This window comes from Odontesthes bonariensis, chromosome 11, assembly GCF_027942865.1.
Source record: "Odontesthes bonariensis isolate fOdoBon6 chromosome 11, fOdoBon6.hap1, whole genome shotgun sequence".
Lineage (NCBI taxonomy): Eukaryota > Metazoa > Chordata > Actinopteri > Atheriniformes > Atherinopsidae > Odontesthes > Odontesthes bonariensis.
Genome location: NC_134516.1, coordinates 9,885,611 through 9,896,357, shown reverse-complemented (window position 1 = coordinate 9,896,357; position 10,747 = coordinate 9,885,611). Strand labels below are relative to the sequence as shown.

General features: G+C 38.7%; 1 protein-coding gene across 1 annotated transcript; it reads left to right on the top strand.

The window, feature by feature from the left end:
• Positions 1 to 759: 759 nt before the first annotated feature.
• On the top strand, positions 760 to 10,537 carry LOC142391337 (cyclic nucleotide-gated channel alpha-3-like). Its single transcript, XM_075477103.1, has 8 exons — positions 760 to 1,011; positions 2,294 to 2,346; positions 2,624 to 2,716; positions 4,463 to 4,519; positions 5,723 to 5,938; positions 7,413 to 7,514; positions 7,622 to 7,728; positions 7,820 to 10,537. The coding sequence occupies exons 2-8, from the start codon at positions 2,297 to 2,299 to the stop codon at positions 9,175 to 9,177; spliced, it is 1,983 nt and encodes a 660-aa protein (XP_075333218.1). The 5' UTR covers positions 760 to 1,011; positions 2,294 to 2,296; the 3' UTR covers positions 9,178 to 10,537.
• The last annotated feature ends 210 nt before the right edge of the window (positions 10,538 to 10,747 follow it).

Below are 10,747 nucleotides of genomic sequence, written 5' to 3'. Positions count from 1 at the left end.
TGTGCATCAGGGGGTCACTTTAGCCAGTGCTAACTATAGATTTTATTTTATTTTAAAATGAGTGAGTGTGGGAGACCAAAGGACACCTCCTGTGATTTCATGGCAGTATAGAGCTCGTTGTTGAGTAGACGGGGAAAACAGGGGACGCAGACTGGAGATTAGCTGAGGCTACACGAGGATTGTCCTACTCCTCTTTGAGCTGCAGGTGGAGTCTGATGTTTTACTTTAGCTGTCCACACACTAAGAGGATTTACTCAGACTCGAGCGGATATAAATAAAGAGGAGCTCTGACTCCAGTCAGCCCTCTTCATCTTGCAATAAGTTCTTCAAATAAAAGTGTGTTTCGTTGTTTTCAATGGTATGTGGAATTTGTGTGATAGAGAAAAAAACCACTCTGTTAGCCTGCAGAGTGAATGTGGTTTGTAGTGAAAAAGAGCTTTGGGTGGTCAGAATTAAACCTCGACTTTTACATCCTAAAAAATGATCTGGCCTTAAAAAAGCCACTGGCAAGTTGACAAAAAAGGTGCTGATCAATGAAATAACTTCTAAAAAAAAAAAACACATTTCAGAATTCATGATTCAACAGATTCATAATTAAGTGCCCTGGACAATAAAATTCTTCCTGTCAACATAATGACATGTTGTGTCACCCGTCTGTCCCTCTGACTGATTCTGAGACGCTTCATTTTAAGGGGAGAGGAAACACTCTTTTCCTCCCTCCTCCCCCTCCCTTCGTCTTCTCTTTGGAGGTGGTGCAGGGTGGACGAGCAGAAGAGACTCTTTCACAGCGGAGAATGGGCTTGACATAATAAGTACTCGCATTAGAGAACAGATGATAACTCTTTCATGGTGGGATTTTCACATCTGAGCCAGAGTCCGTATCTTTTGCCAACTGTCTCCTGTTTGATGTGAAGGAGGTAAAACACACAAGGAAGGAGCAGAATGGGATTCAGTCTGAGCTCATCCTGACTTCTCTGTTGACAGCTGCTCATCATCATCACTCATAATCAGGTAAATGTAGTTTGCTCAGTAGACGGTGACTTTTGTTGGCATTATAGTGTAATTACTAGAGAAAATCTACTCCTGTGTCTTGAACTTAGCAAGTCACGTTGGGTTTAAAATCTAATTTTAGCGGATGTAATCTGGTAGAAAAGGATTTGAGTTAACTGTGCTAAAGAAGAATCTTAATGAGCTAAAGAGACTAAACTCAAACAGACTGTTTTTTTTCTGTGCATCATGTAGATGTAATTGAATGCTGTAAAAATGAGCAGAAAGAGCATAGAATCTCCCTCTTCTGTGGCATGGACGTTTACTCTGGTCCTTATCATGTGGAATGCTGCTCTGTAACATTGTTATTTTTGAATGAATCAACCAACTGATTTCTTCATTTAAACTCTCATCATTATCTTCTTCAGTTGCATGGTTATGTGTTATTCCTGAAATGGACATACCTTGACATTATCTCTGGGAGCTCTTATGTGCATGAGCTAATGTTGTATGTAAACACCAGAACCCATATAGTGTTATACATTCAAAATAAAGCTGAGATTAGGCACTTTATTGTTGCATTCATTATTTCATGTGAAATGGAATGTGATCCAACACAAACCTGAACAGAAAATAAAAAGATTTGCTTGTTAAGGCAGGTATAAATGTCCTGTGAGCAGAAGAGATCAGTGAGGGCCCCTAGTGGATCCACGTATATATCCCCGTGCAAAGAATCCACTCTTCTCTGTATTCCCATGAACTCCAGTGTAAACAGGGTGCTTGAATATCGTTACTTGCACTTGTTTTTTAAAACGTTGCCCGAATACTATAAAAAATATTTGTAACTTTTATTATGTGGGGACAATAAACCGTATATTATCTCAAATGATAAATCATTTATCATAAAGTCTTTTGTACAGTGCTACACATTTAGCTAATATTGCGAAATCCACTTTAGCTGAACTTATATTAGAGCAAATTAAGGGAACATTATGGTTTTAGCACCTCCCAAGGCTAGTTTTCTAGCTATCATTTGTAAATATATGAAATAATGATACCAAAATTGACACAAAAATGATCAGAACATATCAATTGCAGGCTTTTAGCAAAATAACTAGTAGACACAGTGCATCGTTTCTTGTATCATTTTAATCAATTAAAGCACAAATCCGCCCTCCATCCACTGCATCTTATTATTTGAAGTAGTCAAAAGATTTGGTTTCATGCTTAATGGCTGTTTAATAATGTGTTTGACAATCTCGTTGTTATGGTGAGGTGCTCTAACTGCCCCACTCCACGTCTCCAGGTGATGGACACCCAGGATCAGACTTCTTTTATGGGAACAGGACTGTTGTCTAGGTGAGTCTCACTAAAGACTTGCACTTTAGTTTAGGTCTGTATCATTGAAGTGCCTTGAGATGACATTTGTTGTGATTTGGCGCTATATAAATAAACTGAATTGTCGAATTGAAAATGTGGAATTGAATACCAGTGAGTGGGCATTTTGACTGATGACAGTGAACTGGTGTGATACAACCTGCTGAGTAAAATGTCCTTTTAAATGCCTGATGTATGTTTTAAAGATAACATGTCCATATTTTATTAATCAGCACATAATTTTGACCTCTTTTCAAAGGCTCATGAGGAATTTGGGGAGGAGCAGTATTGGCCCCGGAGAGTCCAACATGAGCTGCTCGAGGACAGACAGCAACATGGGGAGCAGGAGCCGGTGAGCTGTACACCTACATCTCGGTCCTTTAAAAGTATTTGAACAATTAAAAAAATACTCCAAACCACACTGATGGTGGACAATATAATGAGTGCAAAGGTGAAAGAAACACAGACAGACATTAAAACTTCAATAAGCCTACTTCTTAATGTGTTGGACCTGCTGGATAGATTGACACTTTGAAAGGCCATACATACGTACCAAAACAGATCTGAAAATGAGTAAACACGGCCGAGAATATGACTCAGTGCAATCTCTCGTGATCAACCATTAGTCAAATTTAGTTTCACACTGTAAGTGGAAAACAATATTGCAAATATTTCCAATATTTACCTCATCCTATTTGGGGTTGCTGGGGGGCTGGAGCCTATCCCAGCCTCCTTTGGGAGAGAGGCAGGGTACACCCATGACAGGTTGCCGTTATACAAGGCCAACACAGAGACAAAACAACCATGCACAGGGCGGTCGGTGGCGTAGTGGGTTAAGCAGCCGCCCCATGTACAGAGGCTACAGTCCTCATTGCAGCTGGCCCCGGTTCGAGTCCCACACCGGACAGACCTTTGCTACATGTCTTCCCCATCTCTCTGCTTCCTGTCTCTCTCCAACTGTCCTATCATTAAAGGCATAAAAAGCCCAAAAAAACAACAAACAATCACCCCTACAAACTGTTTAGATCAATTAACTAAACAGGCGTGGTTCTGAATGATGAGAGGAGGCTGGCGTACCCAGAGAGAACCCACGTGTGGACTGCAAAAATGTGCAAACATCCTACAGAAAGCCCCCAGAGTTTTTGAACTAGGAACCTTCCTGCTGTCAGGCAACATTGCTAACAACCTCACCACAATGCAAAATCAAAGTTTTGCATAACATACTACTTTTTATCTAATGGCGCTTTTCCACTAGCTCGCTTCGGCTCGGCTCGGCACGGCTCGGCGTGCTATTTGCGTGCTTCCACTAGCACTGCAACCGGGTAGATTTTCCGTATCACCTCAGCCCTGGTTCCAAGCGGGCCGAAGCGTTACTAAAATGTGACGTCAGCCGACTGCCTTCCACTGATTGGCCGATGAGTGTCGTCACTTTTCAATGCTGTTTTGTCTGGCGGCCAGGAGTCTTCTCTGGCTCTCTACTCTTGCCTTGTGTGCGACAAAAAGCCACAGGGTGAGCAGCAACACGCGCGCCTCCATGTCCTCCATGCTATCCTCCTCGTATGTTGCTGTTGTTGTTCTGGTCGCGCAGCCGTGTTACGACGACCCCGCCCACGTCGAGGAGGCACGAAGTGATACTCAGTTGTAATGGAAACACTACCAAACCGAGCCGTGCCGTGTCGAGCCGTATCGAGCCGTGCCGAGCCAGTGGAAATGCGCCATAAGTGGTGCATCTACTGTAGCACCTGATGATTGTTCGGCACACAATGGCACAGGGTCTCGGTGTGGCTTCCACGTACTGTAATGAAAAGTTGAAATGTTGGTGCTCCATGTCACTTCATCTTTGTATTGTCATGTCAGTTCAGGCTCTACAGCACACTCTTGTGTGTTTTTAAAGCATTACCTTCATGACTCCTGCCAAATAAATAAGTCTGATGAGTATACTTTGTCACATTCTTTTACCTGCCCAATAAAATGTACATTTCTCACACACACAAATGCAGAGCCATGGATAATTCCTGTCCAGAAGAATAAATGTAGGAAAACTGACTGTGGAGACATTGTGTCACATGTTAATGCCTTTTTTTTTTTCCCCTATCAGTGATAATCAGTGGCCCCTGGCTGTACACAACTCGAACAACTGCAACAACAATGATGGGTAAGGTACAGTATATATGGTGTACGGATCATCTGGCATCTCCTCTTTCTAACACTATTTACATTGACACATATATGGTGTAGCATCTTCTCCAGGAGATTTAAGTACAATAGGAAACAAATTAGATACAGTTAACTTTAAAGAAACGTTTGCTTTCTTCTCTTCTTATCAGACTTATCTTTGATTAGCTTTTGCTTTTACTTCAAAATCAGAACAGGAAAGGAAGAAGTCTAATTCATTACAAGCTGATGAAATATACGGATGCTTTTACCTTTCAAGCCTTTAAAAGCAGCATTTCACAACATACTAACTATTATTGTTGAGAATGTTGAGAATCATAGGGGTGAAGTAAATCATTTATAATAAAAGCTAAAAGTTTCACCTCTCAAATGCTTCAGTTCAGCTTCAGTGGACAGTTTGAAACTTTTTGAAAACTTTGGGGTATCAAAAGGCTTTAGGAGATGCTGACATTTCTCAGGCAGAGAGAACCAGATTCAAATCTGCTAATCAGCATAATATCTGTAGCTCAGTCTTGCTGCTCAGATTTAGGCGTTTCCTCTGTTAATCCTCATCTTGCCAGTCTTTTAACTACAACAAAGTAGATTAAATAGCTCCAATTGAATTTTGAATAGTCGTTCAAGTTATTGCAATAAAATTAGATACAGAATTTAGAATACTCTTTTCATGTATGAGCAAAGGAAACTACTAATTTTATAGAAATTGCTTTTTGTGTGACAGAAGGTCTCAGGGAGCCCCTCAGTCCCTGAAACCACAAAATAAAGGCATTTCTAATAATCTATATCGCTGATTTTAAGTAGTGAGGTGAAAAGTTGAAAGAAAAGAGCTGGTAAAACGTATGCACCTATGACATTACTGTGTAGCTCTTTCTTTTATGAGGAATTAATCGTATTGATTTGATTTGTTTTGAATAAGAACAGAAGCTGCCAGGATTTGTATTTCTCTGCATAAACATTTAGATTTACAGTTTATTGGTTAGACAAAAGAACCCATGTGGTCTTACTACACTGAAACAGCTGCCCCATCTCCTGCTTTTTACACAAATCATATCAGCTGGTCTTCCAAAAGTCTCTGTGCAATATACAGTTACACTGAACACTGCAACCCCTCGGTCTCTCCTGCATTACTGCATGACAAGACTAAGCATCTTTGCCTCAGCTACGTTTATTTATGACCATTTTACAGAAAAAAAGATGACAAGAAGGACGACAAGGATGATAAGAAGGATGATAAGAAGGATGACAAGAAGGATGACAAGAAGGATGACAAGAAGGACGAAAAGAAAGATGACAAGAAGGACGAAAAGAAGGATGACAAGAAGGATGAAAAGAAAGATGACAAGAAGGATGAAAAGAAAGATGACAAGAAAGATGACAAAAAGAATGATAAAAAAGAGGAGCCGTAAGTACAGCAGATTATAGCTTTTGACTAAATAGACAAGAGTTTATCACATCATAATTTTGTGCCTGATAGAGATTCGAGATTCAAGTTATTCAAATATAAGGGAGTATATTTCTGGAGTCCCATTGAACAGTGTGTAAGGGTCATGGGTGTGGGAACAGTTGACAAGTAGGATGTCACTTCAGCTTTTAAGTTTTTCATTTACAAAACTAGAAATGAAAAAAAAAAGGGTGGGTAGGCTGAAGCGGAGAAGAAGCAAAAAAAAGCTACCCTAAAGGCCTCAAGTGTTATAAAATGTCAAAGTAGGATTAAAGATAATATTCTCTCCTAGTTCAGTGAACGTATACTTAATTCTACAATAAAACCGATGTCTCTCCGGTATTGAAAAAAATAAAAAGCCCAATCTGTATTAAATATAGGTTAGAATCATCGCCTCACAGCAAGATGGTACTCCGGCTTCCTCCCACTGTCCCAAAAACATGTAGGTTAGGTTAATTGTTGACTCTAAATTGAGCCTAGGAGTGAGTGTGCATGGCTCTGTGTGGCCGTGTGATGGACTGGCAACCTGTCCAGAGTGTAGCCTCCAGCTGAGAAGGGCCCCAGCCCTCATTTGAATACATTTACATTTAAATATAGCTCTTACTTTTCAGTATTAACAACAATATAGTCAAATAATTATGACGTGACTTATAACTATAGACTACAGAATATCTTCATAAATGAATATGAACAAACCAGTAATGTATAATCAGAACATAAGCCCTTACAGAAACGTTTTCATTCATTGAATTAAATGATATATCCAAACCCCTGCCTATACTAGAAAAAGGCTTTTCAATGGATTTTCACAGTATTTACCATTATACGTATCATGATTAAATACAAATAAGACTCATCTTTCCTTAATAAGTACAGTTAACATGACCTTAATTAACCAATGAATGATGGTTTTACGGTATGAAAAACTATTCAAATGCTTCTCTGAAATGAAGGTCTTGAGTAATTAGCCCAATTACACATCCACTTCCACTAAGTAGTAATGGTTTGGAGACTGAAATCTGTTATTTTAAAAAGAACTCCTGCAAACTTGATAAAGTTTTAACTAATAGCAATGGAAGATTAGATGATCTGCTTCTAGGTAGCTGCAAGAAACCTTTAGAGAACGTCATTATCACAAAAGGTTCTATGAATGTAAGAGCATCTTTATTTGTATTATTTCAGTGATATCTAAGTTTTTTTAATTTGATCACTTTTTTTGTTTTTATCCCGTCCAATAACCTTAAAATTAGATTTGATATAATCCCAGCAGATACTTTACACAGCAGTCTGTACTTGACATTACAGGGCACTGGTAATTCTTACCACGAATTCTCAAACTTCAGTACTAATACCAACAATCTTGAACAGTAATTTATTTTGTGCAGTATATCTTTGCTGTGAATGAAAAACAACAACAAAACATATCTTTATTCAGAAAGGAAGTGTGGATCATGGATCCTGCCACAGACATGTACTACAACTGGTTGTCCACAATTTCTATCCCAGTGTTCTACAACCTGATGTTTCTGGTGGCCAGGTCTGAATTTATGGAAGTTGTATATACATTTATACATTTTCTCACATTTCACATTATCACTATACTCTTGTTTCAGCTTATTTAACTGTGGTTTTGTCTCCATGTAGGGCTTGTTTTAATGAACTTCAGTCTAAAAACACAACTCTGTGGATGGTTTTGGACTACACTTCAGATGTCTTCTACTACATTGACACCTTTGTTAGAGCCAGGACAGGTGAGTAATGGCATTTGTCAAATTTGTCATTTCAGAAATCATTTAATATTTAAAGTATTACAATGCTAATGATATTCTAATGTATCAACAGGCTTTCTGGAACAAGGATTGCTTGTGAAGGATGAAAAGGTTCTGAAGGAAAAGTACACGAAGACACTGCAGTTCAAATTAGACATCCTATCAATTTTTCCGACTGACATTATGTTTCTGGTACTTGGAATCAACAACCCCGAGTGGAGGTTCAACCGTCTTTTAAAGTTAGGCCGATTGTTTGAGTTCTTTGACCGGACTGAAACTCGAACCAATTTTCCTAACATCTTCCGAATTGGTAATCTTGTACTTTACATAATCATCATCATACATTGGAATGGCTGCCTCTACTTTGCCATCTCCAAGACGCTTGGCTTTGGCTCAGACACTTGGGTATATCCGAGCTTAACCAATCCTCTGTATTCTGAACTATCCAGACAGTACGTCTACTGTCTTTACTGGTCCACCCTTACTTTGACAACTATTGGTGAGACACCACCTCCAGTCAGAGACATTGAATACTTTTTTGTGGTATGTGACTTTCTCACTGGGGTTCTGATCTTTGCCACAATTGTAGGCAATGTTGGTGCTATGATTTCCAACATGAATGCTGCACGTGTAGAGTTCCAGGCCAAAATTGACTCTATTAAGCAATACATGCAATTTCGGAAGGTCACCAAAGATCTAGAGGCAAGGGTGGTGAAGTGGTTTGACTACCTATGGACAGAGGGGAAATCCTGTGATGAGAAATTGGTGCTAAAGAATTTGCCTGACAAGCTAAAGGCTGAGATAGCCATTAACGTGCATCTAGAGACGCTAAGAAAAGTGCGTATTTTTCAAGACTGTGAAGCAGGTTTGCTTATTGAGTTGGTCCTAAAGCTTCAGCCTCAAGTTTTCAGTCCTGGTGACTATATCTGTAAGAAGGGGGACATTGGCAGGGAAATGTATATAATCAAAGAAGGAAAGCTTGCTGTGGTTGCAGATGATGGGGTAACCCAGTTTGTGGTCCTCGGTGATGGGGCATATTTTGGAGAAATCAGCATTCTAGGCATCAAGGGTAGCAAGGCAGGAAACAGAAGAACAGCCAACATCCGAAGCGTTGGCTACTCTGATCTATTTGCCCTGTCCAAAGATGATCTAATGGAGGCACTCACAGAGTATCCTGAGGCTAAATATGCTCTTGAGGATAAGGGAAGGGCCATACTTATGAAAGATAATCTCATCGACGAGTCACTTGTTGCTGCTACTGATGCAAAGGACTTGGAGAATAAAGCCGATCAGATTGAAGCAAGTTTGGAGGTCATGATGCTTAAATTTCGTAAGCTGACAAATCAGTATGAATCGTCCGAGCGTAAACTCAAACAGCGGCTCAGTAATTTATCAAATGAGGTCAGAAGCCTCAGATCTGATAATGAGTAAAACTTGCCTGGCATTACAACTGTCAGACTTCAAAAGTAACATGCTCAGCAATTAAACAGTGTGTACTTTTATTATTACCATATATAATAAAATAACTAGGTTGCCTTGAAAGTTGAGCAATACTTGTCTCAATTAGCATCCATGGAAAGGTTGTTTTGCATAAACAAAACAGTGACAACAATCAGAAATAAAACCAGCAATCACATTGGCCCTTTTTTCCCTTGAATTTAAACCTCTGCACAGAAAACTGAGAAGAAAAGCAAAAACTAAATTTCACAATTAAGAATAAAAAAGTAATAATAACAATTTGTTGAAATAGGTTTTTTTCTTTAAAGAGAAATCTTTTGTCGAAAAGGGCATGGCGTACTCTGCTAACATATTAATCACACAGCAAAGGCCTCTTAATGGCGATGTATTAAATCTGGTGTATTATAGAACCGGTGATGACAAACATTTACGCATCTCATATGCATTTAGCATATTGCAGATAATCAGAGCTCTGCAAATGTTTTCCTTCAGACTCTTATGATCAAATGAAAATATTTTAAGAAAACAAAAGGTTTTTCAGTCAAGCAATCTACTGGAGATCTACTTTTGTGGGCATACATAATCGCATAGCAGACAATGAACTGTGATATGAAAGTATGTCCGCTTGAATTTTTTTCCTGATGCATGCTCACAAGTTTCACAACGCTTTCAAAAAGACTTAAAATGTCGCCAGTGTAGCAGATACAGAACAAGGCTAAAATAGCCCTAAAGGCTGCAAGTATACACCTGCACCACAACTTAACAGATTACAATTATTTAAGATTATGACACCCCTAAAACTGTAAATACATAATTGTGTTGTATTTTCATTGATTCATAAGTCTATTACCTTCTTTTTTTTTTTTTTACCCCAAATTCTATTATGTTTTATTTTAAATCTACTCAAAGATTAACTAGACATAATTTGTACTGTCATCTAGTGGGATTTCAATGAACCCACCACACTACAGATGCAGCCAATACAGCAAATTCTATTTGACAGTGTTGGACAGTAAAGATGGACAAAGGTGAAAAACTACCTGTGAAAGCACCTGCAGAATATTTACTTCTTTATCTGAGGAAATTAAGAATCTGAATAATCAAGTCTCTCGATCTCAACCTCATTAATGAACACTTCACCTATTGTATATATAATTGTTAGATTATTTCCCTTTAGAATAGAAACAAATTATTTTTTCATTTCATATAACTTGTACTAAAGGCTGGCCAAAGCATCACAAAGGTAGAAACCCATTATTTGGTTACGTCTGCGTTATCTGGACTTTAGGCAGTCTTTTGATTGGTATTGTATATTTTTGTATACTGCAATAATAAAAACTGTGTGAAAAAAAAAAAACACGACTCACCCTTGCTGCTCAGGATGTTTTCAGAGTTATTTGCTTTACCTGAAAATTCAGTCCAAGTTACATGGAATGTTCTTAAATGTATTCGGCAAAAATATGTTAATCGCAGAAGTTGCACGAAATGGCTTTTCTAAGTGGAAAATATCTCCGGTCAAAGCTATATTAAAGGGATAGTTCGC

Excerpts from the sequence above, each read along its gene's own strand:
- LOC142391337 (XM_075477103.1), top strand. The coding sequence starts at position 2,297 with ATGGACACCCAGGATCAGACTTCTTTTATGGGAACAGGACTGTTGTCT. Across the intron at positions 2,347-2,623 it reads GGAACAGGACTGTTGTCTAG|GCTCATGAGGAATTTGGGGA; the intron begins GTGAGTCTCACT and ends CTCTTTTCAAAG. Across the intron at positions 2,717-4,462 it reads AACATGGGGAGCAGGAGCCG|TGATAATCAGTGGCCCCTGG; the intron begins GTGAGCTGTACA and ends TTCCCCTATCAG.